The 24,560-nt window shown below is 40.7% G+C and overlaps 1 protein-coding gene across 1 annotated transcript in view; it reads left to right on the forward strand.

Moving 5' to 3' along the window:
• Exoc4 (exocyst complex component 4) overlaps positions 1-24,560 on the forward strand; it is a 651,801-nt gene that overhangs the window by 503,197 nt on the left and 124,044 nt on the right. The window contains exon 13 of the mRNA XM_051175863.1: positions 17,570-17,725. Coding sequence (XP_051031820.1) covers positions 17,570-17,725 — 156 coding nt within the window. The remainder of the gene's footprint in view (positions 1-17,569; positions 17,726-24,560) is intronic.

Consider the following 24,560-nt stretch of genomic DNA (forward strand, 5'->3'; position numbering starts at 1 on the left):
GATTCAAGATCTCACACTCACCCATTGAATGTAGTGTTATTTTTAACTCCTCATCTGGGCCTATTGAGATATTTTCGAATCCTCATTCTGTCATCAAAACTTCTGAGCTATTCCTCTAAGTTCCATGTCTCCCTTCAGCTTAGTTTCTTTATAGGAAAACATTCAACAAAACAGTTTAAGTTGAAAATATAGGGGTGCTCGTGGCCATCCATGCCAGGTGACCATGTATGTATTGTACGGTATTTCTAGATGGAACCCAGCTTTGGCTCGGAAGCGGGCCCTACAGCCAGTGTCAATACCAGCTTTTTGCGTACTTGTTGTATGGCCTTGGATAGCACTCAGCCTCTCTACCCTAACTTCCCTTTCCAAAAAAAAAAAAAAGTGGTGTTCCAGAAATGCCAGCCTTTTATACCTGTTTTTAGCCAAATGAGATGTCACCCAAATTATGTGCCTGTGATCTCGGTGGATGGTGGTTGGTGGTGGTGGTGTCCTTTACCACTGCTCACGACAGCCTATCTTTGTAGCATCTGCTGTTCTTCCAGAAACATTTTTCTTGTTGGTGCTTCTTGCCTGACAGTTTGCGTTTAGTTTTAGAGGCAGGCGTGGAACTTACTGTATAGCCTAGGCTAGCCATGAACTCAAGATTGTCCTGCTTCAGCCCCGGAAGTACTAGAATTGTAAGCATATGCCACTGTGCACTTCTAAGTCTGAACCTCTTTAAAAAAAAAAAAAAATTAACTCAACTACAGTTTCTCCTCCCTCCTCCCCTCCCAGTCCTTCCTCCCATCCACTCCTCCTCTGCTCTGCTATCCCATAGACATCAGCAGAGCATGGCATATCAAGTTGCAGTACGACTAAGCCTCCCCTTGTATTAAGACTGGGCAAGGTGACCCAGTGTGAGAAATGGGGTCCGAAAAGCTAGTAAAGGAGTCGGAGACAGCCTCTGCTCCCACTGTTAGGAGTCCCACAAGAAGACCAAGCTACACACTGTCACATATATGCAGAGTGCCCAGGTCAGTCCCATGCAGGCTTCTGGTTGTTGGTTCAGTCTCTGTGAGACCCTATAATTCTGTGGGTTTTCTTGTGGTGTCCTTGACCCCTCTCGCTTCTACATTCCTTTCTCCCCCTCTTCTGCAGACTTCCCAGAACTCCGCCTAATGTTTGGCTGTGGGTCTGCATCTTTCCATCAGTTGCTAGATGAAGCCTCTCTGATGACAATTAGGCTAGGCACAGAGATTGCCAGCTCAGGCTACATATCTGCTATTGCTAGGAGTCCTAGCTGGGGTCATCCTTGTAGATTCCTGGGAGATTCCCTTGTGCCAGGTTTTTTACCTGACCCCAAAATGCCTCCCCACCTTGTTTCCAGTAGTCTCTTTTAGTACTCTCCCCTCCTGCCCCCACAACCTGACCACTCATGTCCCCATTCCCACCTGCCCTCAGTCCCCTCGCAAAATCTCTTCATTTCCCCATCCCAGGTAGATACGGGCACCCCCCCCCACCATGAACTATAACTAATCTCCACTTACGAGTGAATACATACCATGTTTGTCTTTCTTGGTCTTAGTTACCTCACTCAAGATGATTTTTTCTAGTTCCATCCATTTGCCTTCACATTTCATGGTGTCCTTGTTTTTAACAGCTGGGTAATACTCCACTGTATAAATGTACCACCTTTTCTTTATCCATTCCTCAGCTGAGGGACATCTAGGTTGTTTGCAGGTTCCAAGCCTCAACCTCTTAATGCTCTCCCTTCAGCATCTTCCCAAGAAGTATGTGCAAACCCAGTGAGGATTGTGTCTGTGTGTCACCATAGTCCTCTTACCTTTTACTTTTACGTTCTGAGTAAATTTCCATTGAGGAGGAAAATATTGCAGATCTGGGAACAACTAGACAGCTGGTCATATAATGAATAGGTAAAACACCTGCCATTCACACTTAAGTCTGCTCCTGAGCCAAAGCCAGGCTCCCAGCTAGAAACAGTGTAACACGTACATGTTCACCTGGCAAGGATGGCCCAAGAGGCATCCCCTAATTTTTATCCTAAGCTGTTCTGTTGAATGTTTTCCTATAAAAAATTAAATTTGAAATTTCTAGTAGACATTTACATGGACAGGTGGCTGTTGGAAACACTCATCAAAAGGAAAAAGCTCTGGCCTGATGGATATTTACCAACCAGCAGCATGTGTTAGGAATGGCATTTGAAGCGGTGGTACTTGATGAAACCTCAGCTTGGCATGAATATTGCTAACTATGGTACAGATAACAAAAAGGTAGACCCTCGATGTTTGCAAAATGAGTAATAACTGTCAGAGGGGACAGAGAAGCAACAATCAATGGCACAGGAAAATCTAAAGAATGTAATGTGGGGGCCAAGCAGGCGGATGAAGCAGATTCGGCTTTTAGGCCTCATCCATGCATGGACTGGGCAGAGTCTTTCCCAAGGTGGGTCTCTGGTGACCATCACAAAAGCCGTGCCTGTGGAGTATTAGGGTGCAAGCCAGAATGGCATGGATGAGGAAGGAAATATTGGTATAGAAATTATAAATATAGGCTAAGCATGTATTTATAATTAGTACAGAGGGGAACAAGAATATGGTAGCAGCTAAAGAACTGGACATTTGTTATATTTGATGTCAGTTTCCAAAGAGTAAAACATACATATCTATATTTAGAAAACATTTAGTAGAGAGAGAAGATTGTTAGTATGTGAAACAAAGGGAGACTATGAAGTTGTGTTGGGGACAGGTAGGTAAGGGTGAGATGTCATGCAAAGATAGTGATTGGTTTTAAACAGAAATGACTAATGAGAATAGTTTCATTCTCTGTGGACTCTTTTGTGGATAGGATTTCAATTATTTCTCTGTATTTATATTTCAAAGGAAACCTGTGTTTACCATCTCCTATTTATTGTATTTATTAATTGTTCAGGAAAGTATGCACATATGCACATACCGTGGTATCATATCATGATCACTGGACAACTTGAGGGAGTCAGTTATTTCCTTCAATTGTGTGAGTGCCCAAGCTGGAACTCAGGTGTGCTTGTTAGTTTTATGTCAGTTTGACACAAGCTAAAGTCATCTGAAAGGAGGAACCCTCAATTAAGAAAATGCCTGCAGCTGGGCATGGTGGTGCACACCTTTAATCCCAGCACTCAGGAAGCAGAGGCAGATGGATCTCAGTGAGTTCGAGGCCAGCCTGGTCTACAAAGCAAGATCCAGGACAGCCAGGGCTGTTACACCGAGAAAACCCATCTCAAGACAGGGGATGGGGGTGGGGGGTGAGAATGCCTCCATAAGGTTGGGCCTATAGGGCATCTTTTAAATTAGTTATTGATGGGAGAAGGCCTAGCCAATTGCAGGTGGGGTCATCCCTGGGCTGGTGGTCATGGGTTCTATAAGAAAGCAAACCTAGCAAGCCATAGGAAGCAAGCCTCTGCATCAGTTTCTGCCTCCAGGTTCCTGACCTGTTTGATTCCTGTCCTTGTTTCCATCAATGATGGACTTCAATGTGAAAGTGTAAGCCAAATAAACCCTTTCTATCCCAACTTACTTTTTGGTCATGGTGTTTCATCACAGCAGTAGAAACCCTAACTAAGACATTATGTCATCATTCTTGGTAGCAAGCATTTACCTAGTGAGCCCATGTGCTATGTTTTTTGAAACACAGCCATTGTTTTAGGTCCTTGACCTATGGTACTTTAGAAATGATCTTGATTCTTTTATCTAAGAGACTGAACCACCTTGGAAACTCTCTCTCTCTCTCTCTCTCTCTCTCTCTCTCACACACACACACACACACACACACACACACACACACACACACACACAGTCAACGTCTCCAGAATGATGTCCACTTAATGTTTCCAACTGTCATGTTATTCCAAACAAGATTATCTGGGAGTGCTGTACATGGCTGCTGAATTATGGGTCTAGCTTAAATTCATCTCTGGGTTGGAAAAAACAAATCTGTAAAGCTTTCACAGCAAATAAGTAGAAAACCATCTCTCTTCTTGTCTTACAGCAGTTCATGGTCTTGTGTGTACATTCTCCACACACAACCCCACGGTGCTTGTTTCTGTGACTTAATTGGTTTTTCCAGGTTTAGGGAAAATGTGTTTTCTTCTTGTATGACTCTGAAGATGCAAAGCGTCCTTACTTCCTCTCTTGCAGTCTGTTGCCCTCCCCCGAGTTGGCACCTGCTGGGGAGTAATTAGGGCAGTCCTAATTTGGACAACCAAATCCTGATTACAGTGAGAGGAAAAACAGGAAATGTTCTAGTTTTGCTGCCAGCAAATGACTGACTTAAATAGAAAGCCATGTACAATTCAAATGATCAAAAATGATGTAACACTAGGGAGTGGGTGGGGAGGAAGCAGCGAGGCTTTGCAATCTGCCTTTCTCCACTGGGTTCTCGGCAGATCTCTTGGAGCTGTCAAATCCCCAAGCTCACAATGCCCTCTGCTGAGAATCACTTTGTCTTCTGAGTCTGCTAGGAGAACCTGAGCAGACATTTGGATTTAAAGATCTGGGGAAAGTTCAGGGCATCTCGCCTGTGTGAGCAGAGCACTCTGGAGAGAAAGACTGTTCTGGAATGATATCATGGTACATGCTTAGGATACAGATTTTCCCTGAAAGGCAAATGAGGACTGGAAGTGTTGTCCTTAATTAGTCACACCCCTTGGAACTTCAAGGACGCTCAGTTGTGAGTTCTGAATGTACCATGTTCCCAATCAAGCAGTCTGTCTGCACCTCCAAGCCAAATGCTTCTCTCCCTATGCTTGTCCTCTTTGCCCAGAGATTCGTCTGCTAAAGTGTGAAGATACCATGCAGCAGGACATACTTGCAAGCTAAGTATTACACTCAGTGGAATTGCTGTAGAGTACTTGACTACATTCAAAGGGCCCTGGATTTGATTCCAGAGTAGTAAGGGGGCACACTTGATAAACTATGATGACAAGGAATGGGTCCCACTTAGGGCTGATTCATGTTTGTTGGATGAATGAGGAAGCTTCTGCTGAACTGAATGGGAATGACTTGCAGTGACACAGAAGGCATAAATGGATGCATTAGGGAAAGTGAGGACATTAAAACAGGATGTGTGGATAGGCAGGAAAGAAGAGTTTTGGAATTTTCCCATTTGGGGTCAAAGAGAACTATCTAACTTGTATGGGGTGAGATGGACAAGATGGTGTAAGTGGAGTTATGAACGACCCCATTGTGTTCACTAGCAGAAGCTGGATGTTCATGGATGCCTTCAAACTCAGGAAATGTTTCAATATCCTTGCATAACCAGAGGCACCTTCTGTTTAGCACCAAGAACAGAGTTGAGCTAGCCTTGAACATGTGCCAACCTAATAAACTGTAAACACGAGAGAAATCAAAGTCATGAGCCAGAGGAACTCCTCTGCAAAGACCCACGCTGCTCTAACTCTCCTTTGCCTAAGAAGACTGTTTTTTCCCACCTTGTTGGTTCACTCTGCACTGACATGTGGTGTGTTAATTACTTTTCTGCTGCTGTGATAAAATACCATGACCAAAACAACTTATAAAAGACTGTATTTCATTATGCTTACAGTTCCAAAGCATTGGAGTCCATGATAACAGAACAAAGGCATTATGGCAGCAGCAGCTGGCATCTCACATCTCAACCCAAAAGTAGGAGGCAGAGAGGTTACACAGGGAATGGCACGATTCACAGGCGGTCCATGTGACACACCTCCTTCCACAAGGCCACACCTCCTAATCCTTAGCAAATAGTTATACCACTGTGGACTAAGTATCCAAACAAATGAGCCTGTGGGGTCCATTATCATTTAAACCACCACACATCGTTTTATTAAATATAAAATATGTACATATGATTGTTATAAAATATGTAGTTTGTAGCTCATAGAAAGCATGTGTTAGGTGAGCTTTGGTAATATGTTTCTGAAGTTGTTGCATTAGCAACGTGTATTTCTGAATGTGTTAATTTGACCAGTTATTGGTATGTATGCATGTATGTATGTATTCTTTTCATAACATTATTCTCCAATGGTGGGTTCATATCAAAGTGGTTGGGGGAAGTTTTAACGCATTAGATTTCCCACAGTTGGTCCACTAAACATTAGGCCTATGCAGTGGTGCTTTTAGAAGTGATTGTCATGCGTGTTACTGTCCAAACTCTCAGCTCAGCTTCTGGAAGGAAGTTGTTGTAACTTTTTGCATTTAATTATCTCTAGAAACTAGCATAACACTTCTCTATAACCTGGGCACTCATGGGTATTGATGAGATGAACCCCTTCACTTTACTTTCCATGCCAGCTGCTCTCTTGGCCCCAAACAGTTGTTACAGATGTTGCTCCCTAACCATGTGCCCAAGTTCGGTAGGAAGCAGTGAACTTTGTTTCTCCTGTCTGGTGCCCTACTGAGATCAGATAGGAGCCTATTGAAGTAGCCTTGGTGCCTGTACTGAGTGGGAATATATACTCAGTGAAGTGCGTAGTCACAGTGCAGAGGACTTTATAAGTCATTAGCTTATCTAGTCACTCACAAAGATTCCATTAAATTGGATTCTCCTTACCTTACCCATGAAAAAAACAGAGGTTCAGAAAGGTTACTAGTGTGGGGAAGGGCAGAATGTGGAAGACGTAGTGTGTGCATTAGAAGCTAACTATGTCTGACTTTAAAGCCCAAATAAAAAGCCATGGAATTAAAGAAGTAATGGGAAACCTAGAAATGTTTCAGGAGGCTTAGAGGAAGTACACAATAATAAGGAGGCCATGCTCCAGTAGACCATGGCTTGGCTTAGATCTACCCAGTCAGCTGACCTAGGGCAGATTCTCTAACCTCCATGCCCAAGTGTTTCATCTACCATATGGAAATGACAAACCTACCACACAGGATTGTTGTGTCAAGAATGAATATGGCTGGAGAGATGACTCAGTGAGCAGAATTCTAGCATAGAGAATTGCATATGGACCCAACAACCAAGTAAAAGGTCAGGCATGGCCAGACATACATCTGTAACCCCAGTACTAAGAAAGAGGGAAGCAGAGATAGGAAGTTCTCTAGGTCTTGATGTTGGCTTAGATCCAGGTTCAATAAGAAACCTTGTCTCACTCTAGAGAGTGAGAGAGCAGGTCTTCGTGAGAATACATAACAGGCATGCATCCTCATAAGCAAAAAATGAGCATATACCACACTAAACACTTCACACACACACACACACACATATATATATATGTATATATATACACACACATATATATATACATATATATACACACACACACAAATACCATTCACACATGCCGCACTTGCATATACATACACACAGAGACATGAATATATATATATAACACACACATATGCATGCATACATATACCACACATACATACAAACATAGCATATTCAAACATGCATACCACACTCACACCTACCACAGACACATACTACAAACACACTGAGACATGCATTCATACACACACACACATATATATACATACATATATACAAACACATACATATAGACATAAATACCACACTCATATACATACACACAAAGAAATACAGTTGTACACAAAACACACATATGTATATGCATACATACATGCATACAAACATACAGGATGCCTTCATGCATATATACCACAGACACACATACATACAATCATACATACAAAGTATACCATGCTGGCACACATACACACATGTATACACACAATAAAAAAAAACTTTAGCATGTATAATGAACTTAGAACAGAGCCTAGACTTTAATAACTACTCTGTTAGATGTTTACTTAGCATTTTTAATATTTGCTGATGTCACAGGGAGGATATTTTTATGCCTTCTGTTGTATCCCTAGTATTTATAGTGCAAATATGTCATCCCAATATTCAATCTGTTACTTTATTTATTCAGCAATAATTGAGGCCATAATAGCAAAGACAGGCAAGGGCATTATATGAAAAGAAAACTGCAGGCCAACCTTTTCAACAAACAGATACCAAATTTCTTAACAAAGTACCAACAAATCCAATTCAGTAGCACAGTAAGAGGATCATTCCCTGTGATCAAGGGGGATTTATCCCTGGAATGCAGAAACACATCCAGCATCCACAAATCAATAAATGTGATGCATCCTATTAACAGAGTAGAGGACAAGAGCTGTGTGATTGTCTCATTAGATGCAAAGAAAATGTTTGACAAAACTCGGTGTTCTTTCGTGAGGAAAATAGAACAAATGTGCTGTGGAGGGTATACACCTTAACAAAGTTAAAGCCAGCAACTGATAGATGATATCATCTAAAGATCCTACCAATACAAACAACTAGGACTAATAAAAGAATACAGTAGAGTTGTGGAGAACAGAAGTTAATCCCACTTGCATACACTGAGAATAAGCATAATAAAAGTAAATCAGGAGTACAGTCCATTTACAAAGACTACAAAGAATACTTAGGAATAAATATAAATAAAAACCTATGAACTGAACACTATAAATGTACTATTATGGATGAAAGGAATAGAAAAAGACACAAAAAGTGGAGTAATAATCCATGTTTATGGAAAGTTTCATATTATAAAAATAGCAAAATGGCCATACTACCCAAAATAAGGTACAGATTCAACACTTCAACACAATGTCTTTCAGAATTCCTCTGTGTGTGTGGGGGGGGGGGTGGGCATGCACACTCGTGAATTGTTTGTTGGTATATGCAAGTAAGTATGTGGATTCGTGCAGCCATGCATGCATGAACAGGATGTGCCACATGCATCTTTGTTTATCTTTCTCCACCTATTTCCTGAAGACAAGGTCTCTGCTCAACCTGAAACTCACCACTCTGACTACTCTGGTTAACCAGCAAGTCCCTAGACATTTCCGTCCTCCTGTCTTGGTGTCCACGGGTATGCACAACCGTGTCTGACCGTGTTTTTATGAGTGCTGGGGGCTCAGACTTGTTTGCAGAACAAGCACTTTTACCCATGGAGCCGTCTCCCCTGCCCCTACTATATACTTTTATAGAAATATTTTTAAACATCAAATTCATGTGGAACTACAAAAGTGAAATCCAAAATAGCCAAGACAGCTTCCTGCTAAAGGAACAAAACTGGAAACATCACACTACCTGTTTTCAACCTATGCTACAAATTGATAGTAATTAAAACACCACACTGCTGACATAAAAAAACAGACTCACTGACCAGAAGAGTAGAACTGAGAGCCCAGAAATGCACTCATGCATGTGCAGTTAATTGAGTTTTGACAGAAGTGCCAAGAATTCATATTGGGAGGAGGCGACTGCGTTCAGCTGCAGTGTCGGGAAAGCGTACATAGGAGAGCAGGTGCACTATCTTTCAAAATATAGGCAAGTGTAGTTAATGCCTTCACATGAAACCCGAAGCTACAAAGAGAGTACACACTACAGCTCCATAGCGTTGCTATAGCAAAGCTTGCTGGGGTTTTTGTTGTTGTTGGCTTTTTTGGTTTTTTGTTTTATTTTGTTTTTTTGCTTTGACCTTCAATATAGGGAAACTGAAAAAAAAATAGATTAATGGGAAGAATGCATTTACTAAAGTTATACATTTTATTAGTAGTTAGTAGAAAACCATGTGAGAAACTTAGCTCCATACAAACAAACAAATAAGCAAAACACAACAACAACACTTTCATTAACAGTGGATGAATTGTGTGAGGGTTTAACTTGAGTATAAACTTATCTTATTTGAATCCTGCACCACTAACAACAGAACAAAACAAAAAGTAAAAACTACTAAGAGACCTGAATAAAAATTTCTCTAAAGAAGATGTATAAATAGACAACAGATGTATTTAGAAAAGCTGTGCATTACCAATTATTTAATAAGCACTAATTGTAAAATAACAGTATATTGCCACACAGCTGTCACTAAGGCTTGTTACCAAAAAGATGAAAATTAGCTGCTGCAGGGGTAGAGAGAAGGTATCACCTATACATTGTTGCTAAGAGTGTGACTTAGTGTTGTCACTGGGGAAAAATCAAAAAGGGTCTCCCTCAAAAAAACTGCAGATAAAATTATATCCAGGTGTTTACGCCCCAAATTAAGCTAGTATGTCAAAAAGATGTCTGCAGTCCCTTGTTCACTAAAACACTGTTTACATAGCCAAATTATGGACTCAACCCAACTGTCCATCAACAGATGGATGGATAAAGAAAATGTGACGCATATCCACAAGGTGTTTCTATTTAGCTTTTTAAAAAGAAATTTGTCATCTCTGACAACACAGATGGAATAGGAGAATGCCATGCTAAGTACAATAAGGCACACAGAGAGATGTCCTCACATCTATGAGAAGAGGGTGGGGTGGTGGCTACCAGAGGGTTGGAGGAGGGGAAGCTAGAGTGATGATGGCAAGTGGTACAAAGCCTCAATGAGATGAAAAAGCAAGACTTCCCCCGTCTCACCGAAATGTATTGCGAAGTGTGGGGGAACTAGTAAATAATTATAACTCAGAGTCATTAAGACTAAGTTTGAAATGTTGGCCTCAGAAAAATGACGTGTCTCGATGGGGGATATGTTAGTGTTCTTCATGTTATATTCATAAATCATAGTCACTTTGTACTCTATGAATGTGCGCAATTATAATTTGTCAGTTTATAATGTAAAAGAATTGGCTATGCAGTGGCTTACTGAGGGCTAAACTTGGAGAAGTGAACCTTTTAGGCAAGTTCTTGCAATCATGGCGTTTTCATTCCAATGGGAGGACACAGATAATGATCAAGTGACAAAGAAGAAAGTGGGCTTCAGCAATAAGAGTGATCTCGTTTTGCAAAACAAGTTTCCAGGTAGGAGCAAGAAGATCTCACTGAGGCTGTGAGGCTTGGAACTGACTGCAGGGTGGGAGAGAAGGCTGTGGGGAAGTAGGAAGGCGTTCCAGGCAGAGACAGGCAGTGTGAAACAGCAGTAGTCTTCTCTGGCTACACAGTAGAACGATGTGAGCACTCTTGTGCCCAGTCCCAGGCCCAGCTTCTGACCATGAACCTGATAGATATATTTAAAGGTGTGTGTGTGTGTGTGTGTGTGTGTGTGTGTGTGTGTGTGTGTGTGTGTGTGTGTGTGTGTGTGTTTCAATGTATAACCCTTAAAAAAAGATCTTAAAACCAGAGCTTTGGATTTCAGCCTAAGTGCAAGGAGAAGACAGTTTAAAAGGGGCTACCTATGTGTCTTTCTATAAACATTTTAAAGATATTCAAACATCAATGGGTTTAAATTTGTTTACCAAAGGAAAAGTCTGAACACTGGCGGTTGAAGCATACTTCACTTAATTATTGTTCCACTGCCTGTGATCCAGCTTAATTCTTTTTCTTAAAAAGTCAGAAAAAAAGTCAATTATGAAAGCACCATGCAAACCTACCTTTCTAAGATGATCATTAAATCATCTCCAAGAGTTACTTTGTGCAAACACTGAAATTCAAGTTCCTACCCCCTTCTTTCCTAGAGTCCTCTTAACTATGCAATTTTGCCACATGCTTACTAGGTTGTGTCTTGAGAAGAAGTATACACCCTGTGTTGGCTAGTTTTGCATCAACTAGACACCAAGCTAGAGATATCAGAGAGGAGTGAGCCTCCACTGAGAAAATGCTTCCATACGATCCAACTGTAAGCTAGCCTAGAGGGCGCCCAGCCCACTGTGAGCGGGACTAGCCCTGAGCTGGTGGTCCTGGGTTCAATAAGAAACAAGCCATGGGAAGCAAGCAAAGTAAACACAGCCTCTGCATCCGCCCTGCCTCCAGGTTCCTGCCCACACTGCTTCTGATGATGGACTGTGATATGGAACTGGGAGTGAGTGAAATACACCCTTTCCTTCCCAGTTTGCTTTTGGTCATTGAGTTTCATCACAGAAGTAGTAACATTAACTAAGACACAAACACCTACAGCTCTGTGACAAGCCTAAAGACCTATTGGCATTTCTATCTCTTTTCTTAAGTATTATGGTCAGTTTCCTGCTTCTCTTCTTTCAGCTCATTGTGTGTTTTCTTTGACACTTTGATGTGCGTGTGTAATGCACACTGATCATTCCACCCCCTGTCCTCCCCCATCCCCATCCACTACTCCCCTATCCCGAAAATTGCTTGCTCACATTCATGTCTGTTTGTTTTGTTTACTGACCCACTGAGTTTAACCAGGTCCGTGTTACCATGGACTTGGGGCTATCCAGTAGCACCTGGCAGGCTCAGCAGTGGATACCCAAGTGACAACAGCGACTCAGTGACTCCCACTCCTACAGAATCTATAGATAGCCGGTGTTTTAGAACTGTTGGTTTTGTCTGGTTTTTTAACTCTTCCTGGATCCCTAGCTATCGTTATTGCTTGGTTGAAGGGTGTTGCACTCTAGTTTGGTTTGCTGCATTCAGTCATTGCTCGTCTATGAACTGGACTAGCACAGCAGCTTCATTTAAGCTAGCTAGCCTTGTCCTCGGTTCATTTGTCTAACTTGGCTTCTAGTTTTTGAAGTGTCTGGAAGATTCAGCCTGGGAAAGTAAGCATCATGCCCTGGCTGTCACAAAACAGTTGAATCCAATTAGCCCCACCTGCCCCTGGTTGTTTACTTAATGAAAGCCCGGGCACCCCAGCTGTGCCTGGGGACTGCAAACACTTGCACACACTGAATGTTCCAGTGCGCAAGAAATGTACATCTGAGCCAGTTGATACCAGCAGATGTTTTTGGAATGAAATCCAGTCAGCCATGTCTTGAGGGAAGACTCTTCTCATGGTAACCCATCACCTGTTTGAAGAGACACCCTCCCTTCCTCTCCCCTCTGGGAAGGGCACACGTACTTATACAGATGGCTGTGTCAGTTGCCTATTGCGCTGTGAATTACTTGATAGATCATGGTTCTGGTTGGAATGATTAACCCCATTCCTCTTACAGAATAATTGTTGGGATCGCTGGGGTCCTTTTTTGAAGCTGGTTAGATATGTCCTGGAATTTTATAACCCACCTGATTTGTTTCATTTCAAAATGAAAAACTAATAAGGCAGTTGCCATTTGAATGAAGAATTTCCTATAGGGTAATTGTTTCCTACTGGATGTCAGTATTTCAGGTTAGGTACTTAGAATTGCTTTTTAGCTTTATCTTTATTCTAATATGAATTAATATACTCTATTGAGAGCAGTGTAAATTAACATTTGGATTAATTAAGATTACCATTCCTTAATAAAATGATAACAGGTAGTAATATAGCAAAGCAGTGTTTTTAAGAGACCTCAGTAAATAATCTGGGTACCTTTAACACAGTGAATATCTTAGGTCTTGTGTCTTTTGTTCCACAAAATACTAAAATAGAAGGTTGTAGCCACACCCCTCCAAAATGTATAATGCCATCGCACAGGTGTAGATGCAGTCACTTTCCTTGGACAGGCTTGGGATTTGAGAGTGGGGAAAGTGAGTTTGGCTTGGGCTTCTAACTTTGCAAAGTCCCATTGACTATCATGTGGCTCTGAAGGGAACTGAACCGCTCAGACAAGGTTCTTGATGTGTATGACATTGAAATTTACTTTACAACTAGGTTACCCGCATTACAAAATATTATTCTTTAATTTTTTGGAAACCATTTAAAAGTGACAACCTTTAAGTGGCTTCTAGGGCATAAAAAGACAACTGTCGGGCAGGTGGAACCCACGGGCCAACTGCGTTGTGTAGAATGAAATGCTAAGAGGTCGGCGATCCATATAAAAGGGAAGGTTTTTTGAGGTCGGGGATCCATATAAAAGGGAAGGTTTTGCTTTGTGTCTTTTCCAAGGAGAGAAGTCATTGTACGCTGCCATGGTCAACAAACTCCTGAAAGAGAAAGCAGGTTTTGAGGAGGCTTTCCACACAGTAGACCACCTAGGAGGGAGTGGGCACAGGGCAAGGCTGGTCAACAATTGCTCCTTGGTTCGTTTGTTTTCTGTGTGGGGACTTTTCTTCTGTTGAGTTTTCAGAGGGAGACACATGGTCCTTATTCCTGACTTCTGATCTTAGTGATGTAGAAAGGCATAGAATAATCCTGTGCATTGGCTGAAAACCACCAACTTACTGACAGGGAAAGGGAACCCAGTGAAACGGCCTCAGATTAATGAGTTATCTAGACTAGAGCAAGATGTCTTATTTTTATTATTTGTTCAGTTTTTACACACCTTCCACCTATCAGATATCATGCTAGGTACTAAGATTAAAAAAAAAAAAAAAAGCTGGCAAGAAGTTAACTATCCTCAGAGCACGCATTCATTTTGTGATCCTAGTTTGTTTTAAAACAAAACAAGCATCAGTACGGGGAGAGAGATCTGTAACCCTGGCATGCAGTTTGATCACCTGAAAAAATTAAAGCTTACATCCGCCATGCGATCCCGCACACAGGTCCTGATTCGTTTTGTCTTGGATATGGCCTGGGCATACAGTTTGGGTTTTGTTTTGTTTTTTTTTAAGAACTCCCCTACGTGATTCTAGTGTACAATCAAGGCGAACCTCTAGCACAAGGAGAGCTGGACACAAAAAGATGCACAGAGCAATAGCATGGAAGGAACCAAGGCAGCCTCTAGTGAGTAAAAAATGTACAGAGCATTTCAGAGCATGCCTCTTTGCAGCTTTGGAACTACCCTTCTAGATAGGACTACAGCCACCATGCCAGCCTGCATAGGGGAGTGAGCAGGGACAAAGGCGGTACCACAGAACAGGTAGATGCTCACATGTTGCCGTCTGGATCTGAAGAGGGAACTAGCATTGTATTTTAATTTATAGAGATGACCCCGCTGGCGTAGTAAGCTCAACTAATGGTCTCATAACTCCAGGCAAGAAGCCCAGTTACTGAGTCATTGCCAAGTCCACATGAGAAATGATTAGGGCCTAAATGCCAATTAGTGGCCATGAATCTGGACAGGAAATGACTGTTCATAAGATATTAAAGATGTGGAATTAACAGGATGTGGTCACTGTTGGTGATTAAGAAGACTGTCTTCCTGATTGGGTTACAGAATGACTAGAATAGGGATGCCAGGTATCTGATAGGAAAGAGAGACGTGGAAATCTTTTGATTTGTTCACTTTGAAATATCGGTGGAAGTGTCCACTAAGAATTCTCTAGTTAACCTTCCAAATGTAGGAACGAGAGTGAGAAGTGATGCTTCCCTGAGATGTGACAAAGGAGTCCACAGTCTGTCACAAGCTTGCCCGAGTGCGAAATGCACAGGCCTCAGGGACTCAGCATGTAAGGCGTGAGCACAGGAAAGCAGCTGGCATTTTGGCTCCCAAATGGGTTCAGGCAGTAATCGAACCAGGAGGAAATGATGTAAGAGGAAAAAGCAGATGTAGAAAAGAAAAGGGAAAATGAGAATTAGAAGCTTCAGAACAGTCAAAAGAGCCTTAAGATATACCTCATGCCAATAGAGTGGATGGGTCAACATCCAGGGAATGCTGGCTTAAGACTAAATTTCAACTCCCTGTCAAAACGTGGAGAGAATAGAGTTAGGAAGCCCTTTCTCTCCTCCTAACATACAAAATAGACAAAAATCTTTAGTTTTAAAAGTATTTCTAATTGGTAATCAAACTCAAAAGAAATCTATTCTCCATATTCCCAGAATGAAAAGGGAATTAAAAATCAAAGGAAGGAACAAGTAAATGCTGTGGCTGAGAAGCCCAAGAAGGTGTTACACTACAGGTACAGGCTACACACACACACACACACACACACACACACACACACACAAAAAAAAAAAAAAAAGACAGTTCAACCTGCAACACAAAAAGCTGGAGAAGTTTTACAAGGGATGGTTTCATCCATGAGTGCAACCAGGAAACTTAGATGCTGAGCCAGTCATTTGACTGAGAGAAGGACTTTGGAAGAGAGGATCTCTGGGTCAGGGAAGAAAATCATGTATGCATCATTTATACAGAAAATAACAGAGACAAGGGAAATGCATTGTAGAGAGACATATGTGAAATATAGGAAGAAAGAGCAGGGATAAGCTGGGTTCCCAAGAGCCCAAGTAGAAGGATAACTAGAAACAAAGGAAGATGAAATGTATTTGAATGTACCTGCTGAAGAGAGAAACTCGAGTGTTTAATGTGCCCTCCATTCTCTGTCAGATATAAAGGCTACAGAGGTGAGCATTGGGGATCTACTAAAGAAATGTTTCAAATGGCCACCAAGTTAAATATGGAGAAGGAGCTGATCGGAGATACATTTTTTTTTTTTCATATTGTCAAAGAATATTCAGGGCTTGCCTTCAGTGGGATGTTATAAATCTGAGGTGGTATCGAGCGATAAGATTTGTAAGTATAAGTTTATGAGTGAGGTTGAAGAAAAATAAAAGGGACTGAAGGGAGAAACAAGAATAAGAGGTGCCCATGGGAGTGGCCAGGAAAAGAAGACTGCTTCCTCTCTCTCTGACCGCAGTTTTTATCGGAAAACCCTGCTTGAAGTGAGCTAGGAAAATTCTAGCAATCACCCATAGTTCTCCTAGTCTAGCTTATTTTAACAGAACCGGGGCAGTATTGTTGCTGTATGAAACCATGGAACCTTTGGTCAGGCTGCACCAAGTCTAGGTTTATTGACCTCACCTGTTCTGATTGAGGCTGACTGAATTATCTATTGGCAAGGCGCTGTTCTTATAGGTACATATGCACCATTTATGCTTCACTGAAAATGGGTGCTGTATCTCAGAGTGATTCTTAGCAATGAAAGGTATCCTTGCCTGTGATGTGAGAAGCCTCCAGAGGCTGGAGACTTGATCATCATCTGAAGAATGTCACTTCTGTCAGGAAGAACTGCTGATGCAAATTTTTAGACCCTTAAAATCAAGTATGGTGGCAGAAATGTTGAGTAGGAAGAGAGGGTTTTTTTTTTTCTTTTTTAATTAAGCTGAAATTGAACATTTAAGGTGACTTTTCAGGTACATTCTAGTAAGGGCAGCATTAATAGTGAACCCATGGGCCCTATTAAAGGACTAGAAGCCTGTCAACTCTAGGTCACTAGCCAAAGCCCAGTGGAGTTAGCTATAATCAAAGGTTTTCCCTGCCTGACATTTGAGGCACAGGCTTTGCTTTGAATAAAGGGATGTTTTCCCATCATTCAAAAGCTACCTTCACATAGAACTAATTGGTAGTTTAAACCAAAAAGTCAGAGAACAGGCTATTGTAACACTTATGATATCACAACACTTACTGTCACCTTTCAGGAACCACTGTTTTGTCATTGAAATAGCATTTTAAAAATATGATTGCCCTACTTTCTTCTTTTTTTTTTTGAAGAGTTCTTGAAAGATCCAACCCAAACTTTCTCCTAAATTTGTGTTCCACATAAGATATTAACAATTATAAGATGGGCAGTCAATAACATCAGCTTATGATTATTCAACATATTGGAAACTGAATGAAGCCTGGGAGTGGCGTGGCATTTCCCAGCATTGTGAACCATGAGCCATAAATAGATATCGCTGCTTCTGACACAGGTGGTGCACTGTGTTAAGAGAGATGGGCATAACATCTTTTCCTACAGCAAAAGCAAAAGAAAACATTCACTGTAGACGATGCTAATGTGTCCATTTCTTTGTGGCCATTTTCAGAGGCATTGTACAGTCAGAAGAGAAACTTGTCATCAGTGCATCTTGGGCAAAAGACGATGACATCAGCAGACTCTTGAAATCGTTGCCAAACTGGACTAACATGGCTCAGCCCAAACAGCTGAGGCCCAAGAGGGAAGAGGAAGAAGACTTCATAAGGTAAGCGTCTACTTTCTAAGCTACATTAGACAGAGGTGGGGAGCCCCATGTGTTCATCACATCCTTCCTCAAAGCAAATAGTGATTGATGATTCTAAAGATGAAACAGAACTTGAAAAATCTGTTTCCCTCCTCACACACCTCCTTTCCCATGCAAGCACACCTTGGGCACAACTGACAACAAGGAGCGGTGAACCCAATCTAAGCATTGCCAAGTTGGGATAAAATGTCTCAGGTTATATATAGAAATAATATAGTCATTTGTTCATTCATTCATTCATTCATTCATTCATTCATCCATTCATTCAGCAAAGCTCTACTGACCCTGTTCCTTGACAAACTGAGAGTAAAATACAGTTCAACAGAGTATGTCATGGCACTACAAACACGTTCTCTAATTTCCATGTTCATTCACACAGACTGTATTGTCTTCCTCTTGGTTTTAACAAAAGTAAAATCTCTCCTCTAACTTTTTCATTCAACATTTTTCTTTGTACAATTTATTTACTTAAACCATGGAATCTGATGAAGCTGCACATTTTCCTACGTCTGGCTTGCAACAGTAAACTTTTCACTTACATCATCATTGAACTGTGTAAATAGATCAATGATGGCAACGGTGCATTATCATGTTAAAATTAGCTTCATTCTTATTATCTTTTGTTTACCTGGGTGAAAAAAAAATAGATGGTACAATGATATAAAAAGCACTTTTAAAAATTAGAGACCAGGGGCTGGGAAAGGGAGGAGTATCTGAAATCTTAGCACTCAGGAGATGGAGTCAAGAGGGTCAGGAATTCATGTATTTACCTATCACCGTATTGTGAGTTCCAAACTGTCCTGACCATTTGAGACCCAGAGTCACAAAGAAAAACAAGGAAGAAGCAGCAAAGACCAAAAATTAAAATAAATAAATAAATAAAAAAGCAATAGCTATTGTCTTACTTTCAGTTTATGATGAAACAATAGGCTCATCTCTGTCACTCAGAATGTAGATTGAAACTGTAGATAATGTGGCTTAAATGAGAATTTCCCCCATACACTCAGGTGGTGGAACTGTTTGGCGTTTAGGAGGTGCAGCCTAGGAGCAGGCTTTGAGAGTCATGGACTTGTTCCACCTCCAGCTCATTCTCTCTGCTTTGTTTTTTGTGGTTGACAATGTGATCTCTAAGCTCCCTCTTACTGCCCTCTGCTGCCATTATTAATTCTCCCTGTAGAACCATTAATAGCTTTTCTGTATAGCAATAATAGGTTTCTCTGCCCCACACAGTAAGCCAGATCAAGCTGAACTGAAAAAGTAAATGAACAGGTTTATTGGAGCAAAGCAACCTCTGGGTGAGTCCTCCAGTCCCAGAGATCAAGGCCAGAGGAGTTATGTGCCCAAAATAAAGCAGGGAGCTTTTATAGCCCATAGATTAGGGGTGATGACATACCATACTCTGGGTTTGTGCCCAAGTATGTATGGTCAAAAGCTGAGCACTTTAGGTGGGGACTTGGGCTGCTAGAAACTTAAGGGGAGGAGCTGCCATAGCCACCAAGAATGTAGAACTGGTCTTTTGGGCACCTTTTCTTTGTTGGAGATTCTCTAAGAGAATGGGTTTGGAGAGAGAGATAGGGCTTCTCAGACCTTACAGGATCAAGCTGGAGGTCCCAACCATAACCAAAATAAACTCTCCTGTCCATGGTATTTTATCATAGCAACAGAAAGCAACTAATAAAAAACAGACACCCACACTCACACATACCATATACATACAATACACAGAGAGAGGTGGGGGGAAGGAGAGAGGAGAGGGGGAGAGAATGCTTAAAATAAATGTCTTTAAACAATCATGAAATAGAGTAGGCCTAGAAGTTTGCATCCTCACAGTGGTCTATCAGAGTTCCTGTTGGTTTGTGTGTCATCAGGAATGAGTGTCTTCCATCTCTTGATGGTAGCCATTCCAGTATGGGTGTTGAGATAAGTTGATGTCATTTAGTATGCATGGCTCTCATGGGTGATACTGAGCAATTTCCTGTGTATTTTTATAAATTTAGTGGCCTTCGTGGTGGGTGTGTGTCTGTGTGTATGTCTCTGTGTGTGTGTCTGTGTGTGTGTGTGTGTGTGTGTGTGTGTGTTTCAGATCTACTGCTTAATTTTAATTATGTGGGGGGGGGCGTTTCCTAGTGATTTATAGGAGTGATTTGTATCCCTGGTTGCTATTCCTTTCTTATAGATAAACCAGTATTCTCCCACTTGACAGATTGCCTTTCTACTTATTCATTGGGTCTTTCACTCTCTATAGACTGTCTATAGTAAATAAATATAGTTTATTTATTGTTTGTTTTATGGATTGGGCATTTTTTTAGACCATTTGCTTATACAAAAGTCAGAGAGGAATGTTCTTGGAAACTTCGATGTAGTGGTTCCCCGGCATCTGAAAACAAAAACAAAAACCTTAATTTTTAATTATATTCTTCTGTAACCTAACTTTTTCTCAACTGAGATTATGTTCTTATGACTTTAATAGTAGTAAATATCCTCATATCTACCACCACAAGAGATAATGAATGATTGAAGGATTGATTAGCACTGAAGTAGATATATATAACTAACTGACCTTAATACAGAAAGCAAGCCCCAAGGTGCTATGCTTTCTCAGAATTGCTGTGCAATCATCATTTTACTGCATTCTCAAGAGGTCTGAGTAAGCACATTCCTACTCCTCCTTATAACTGTTCTCATTTAACTGTATGTATTAACCTCAGTAGTTGAATTACAAGCGATTTCTGGATGATAATTTCTTTTGCACCAATATTTCAAATGATCCTGTGTCGTCTTATTGTTCATCAGTTTATTTTTATGTAAGAACTTCATTGTAATATATGCTTGCAAAAGATTGTTAATCAGCTGTGTTAGTTATCTTCTGTAACTCAAGGTAAAAGATTGTTAATCAGCTGTACTAGTTGTCTTCTATAACTCAAGGTAAAAGATTGTTAATCACCTGTATTAGTTATCTTCTGTAGCTCAAGTTAAAAGATTGTTAATCAGCTGTACTAGTTGTCTTCTGTAACTCGAGGTAAAAGATTGTTAATCAGCTGTACTAGTTGTCTTCTGTAACTCGAGGCAAAAGGAAACAGTTCTATCCAGAAAAGAGATGCTGAACCAGGAATACAGCCTCTCTCTGACACTGCCTTGGATTTAAAAGAGCTGGAATTAAGGATCCAACTTTCTGTACTCTTGTTTTGATCATTCAATTAGACTATTCTTCATATTAAACTCAAAGGAAAAGCCAGTCACATAAATATTTCCCCATTTTTGGTCTCAATGAAGTATATATGATTATGTCCATCTAACTAGATCAAAACATCAAATTCCCCTAGTGTCCTTCAAAGATCTACCATTAAAGTCAGCCTCATTCCAGTCATCATAGTTTAGTTTTGCTTGTCCTCATATCATTTCATAAATTTGACCATAGTATCTGGCTTATTTTACTGATTTATGCCTGAGATGTTTGATCATGTTTTTTCATATGAACAGGGTTTGAAAAACATCATAAGAGAATAAATTTTTGCTGGGTGGTAGTGGCACATGTGTTTAACTCAGTGCTCCAGAGGCAAAGGCAGGGGAATCTATGAGTTCAAGACCAACGTGGTCTACAAAGTGAGTTCCAGGATGGCCAAGGCTAAACAATGAAACCTGTCTTGTAAAACCAGAAAAAGAGAGAGAGAGAGAGAGAGAGAGAGAGAGAGAGAGAGAGAGAGAGAGAGAGAGAGAGAGAGAATGAGTGAAGTTTTCATTTTCATTTTCTTTAGATGTGATTGGTTCTTTCCTTTTAACCTGTATCTAGATTAGAAGTTGAAACCAAGTAAGTAGGAGAGAGACCCTTCACTGATACTCCAGTGTGGCAGAGTTGACAGAGGGCTTGATTCAGCACATTAAAGTACCATACAGCACTACATGAGCCAAAAGACTAGAAAGTCACCCTTCTCCTATAATTAGTTTTTAAAGCTCAGAAGACTATTTAGTGAACAGATGAATATAGATCCAGTGCCCTTTTCAATGAATAGAGGCTATCTATGCTCTCTTCATTATTAAACGAGTCCTTTTCTAGTCTTGTTTTTTAACTAAAAAATAAAATGTATTATTTCCTGGTTTAGCTTTGAATAGGAGAAAAAAAAATAACTAGGTCGAGCAAGGGCTGTAATAGGAATAAAAAAGCTATTGCCCTTTTGTTCCCAAAGAAGCTAAAAGCAGGCTCCCAAGCCCATTGTCTTTGGACCTGTGTGTGTGTGTGTGTGTGTAATATATATATATATATATATATATATATATATATATATATATATATATGTATGTATGTATGTATATTATATAGTTGGGGAGATCATAAGAAGATCCCTAAAACCTGGTACTCTTTTTACTTATGGCCCCTGAATTTTAAAGAATAAGAATCATTTCTCTAGAGCCAGCTCTGGAAACTTTTAAGTTTGATTGGCAGACGAGAATCTGAGTCTTCAAGTGATAAAGGCCAAACAATAAGTTTGAAACCTACAGATTAGTCTTGAATTATAGCAGACTGATGGCAAATGATAAAAAGTAATTATCTAGGCCAGCATTTTAATGAAAAGTAAGAATTGTCAGTGCCCAGCAGTGTGTGGTACATTATTAGTCTCTGTTAGCATCTCCATTCAGCAAATGAGGAAACTGAGAGAAAGAAACTTCTTCCTGTACACAGGCATTGAGTGACAGAGCTGGAGTTTAGACCTAGGTAGTCTAGCCTGCAGAGCCACCACACTGTGGTCAGCCAGGCTAAAACTGGACTTTTTATATGCCCCTTCACTGTCACTGATTATCATAATCCTGACTGACAGACAGCATGAAGGCACTTTGACTCTACGCTTTTTATTATTGTGGTTTTTAAATTTATTGCTTTTTTGTGTATTCTCTCCATCCCATTAGCAAGTGTTCAAATAGCATGTGCCCAGATGTGTCTGGGAGGAGCAGTGTGTTCCAGTGCCTTATTTTAAAACTGTTTCTCTCCTTTCACTCTCTATTCAAAGCAAAGAAGATAGAAATGATCATTGTCAGGGAGGGAAGGAGGGTCCAAAAGAGAAAAGATTGATAGGATTAATTGCTTAAGTGTGGGGGAGAGGATGCTGAGGCTCTGAAAAGGAAAGAGGCTAAGGGGAGCTGTGGCTTTTGTATTTTTAGAACGGAGTTGTCCTGACGGCAATCTTAACACCTCATCGCAGTATCAGATGACTGGCACATTCATTGTCAGGGCTTTTTATTGTATGAAGCTTTGGAGGTAGGATGCTTACACAGCAAGAAAATATTGTTTCAGTGCTCAGTGGTTGATTATAGTGATCTCTAACCCTGTCTCATCTTGAGCTTACACTGTCTGCTTAATTTAAAGGCTCAGAGCAGAAGCAGAGCAGGCTGGCCCTTTTGGCCCCTTCTGTAGATTCTCCTCAGAGCAAAGTTTATACTTGACAAATGTTAAATGAATGAAACGGACTTAATAAAACAAAGTAAGCAGCACACAGTATAAAGCTGGGGGATGCCACCAACAGGGAATAGTAGTCCCCCGGGGCTACTGAGCTCTGGGCCCCAGCCCTACCTGCCACTATGTGGCCCACCTTTTTTCTTCACTTCCTTCTTATCCCTAGTAAGTTTCTTCATGTAGCTCAGTCGAGACAATGATGAAAGAAGCAGAAACCTAGCAAGGCTAGAAATATGTTCAGATATAGAAATGGTATGAACAAAGTAGAACATTAACAATTCTCTGAGAAGTTGCATTGAAATTTAAAAGGGCCCCAACATAAAGTAAGCAACAGCTATAGAAAGGACTCAGCAAACTGCAGCTGCCGGAAATCGCTAGCTAGATAAATCTGAAAGAGCACAGAGGTGGTATGGTGGGCAAAGACTTGAGCTATCTCTATCAAATTGTTCTGCAGAATGCACACGCTTATCTCACTATCCCTGGATGCTTAATATGACTTTTAAAATGCAATTAGGAAAAGAAAGATGAATCAGACTCATGAATATATTAAGTTAAGTGCAAGGGTAGAAAATGCTGTGCTATTTTTTTCCCCCCTTTGTCCCTCAATTAAACAAGGTGAAGGTCATGGATAGATGTGGGACATTGTCAAACAAGGCAGAGTGAGAAGTGGACTTAAGTCTCAAAATTAAACAAAAGAGATAGGCCATTAGCCAGAAACTCAGCTACAAGTACATCAGTGTTCAAGATGATTGAATTCAGCGTTTTATTCTTATATCAAAACTCTTATTAGCAACAAATGGGCAGCAAATGAAAACTAAAATAAAATCTTCCATGTAGGTTGTAAAATGTTAGTCTTCCTAGATAGTTATTTGAGAATTATTATATTAATATCATTTTTAAAGTACTAATTAATTATGTTTTTATTTAATTTCAGATCATGGAATTATTGAATACTTTCCATTTATGTGTTAAACATTATTTCTCTTCCTCTCATTTGAAGTCTTAATAAAAGACTTTAAAATCTGTCCTCCTGATGTAGTCCATCTTGGTCCTTGAAGTTGAGGCGGTCACTTCAAGCCATCATGATGGTATGTAGGATGCCTGATGGAGTCTGAGCAGCGGGCCAGGCAGGGCTGAGCAATCTAGAATTGTTTTCTCTCCCAGTCTGCCATGCTTTCAGTCCTCCGTATTGACCGTCCCCAGCGTTCTTGGTGTGGCCCTAGCCATCCCACTGTCTGTCCCTTCTTTCCCTCCTCTGCCGGCCCTGCTCGGCTTTCTAGATTCAGCTCTGGGGTCAACACAGCCTGTCTCTTTCATAAGTCCTCTCCTCTCCCCTCACCTCCTATGAGC

The sequence above is a fragment of the Phodopus roborovskii genome, unplaced genomic scaffold, assembly GCF_943737965.1.
Source record: "Phodopus roborovskii unplaced genomic scaffold, PHOROB, whole genome shotgun sequence".
Lineage (NCBI taxonomy): Eukaryota > Metazoa > Chordata > Mammalia > Rodentia > Cricetidae > Phodopus > Phodopus roborovskii.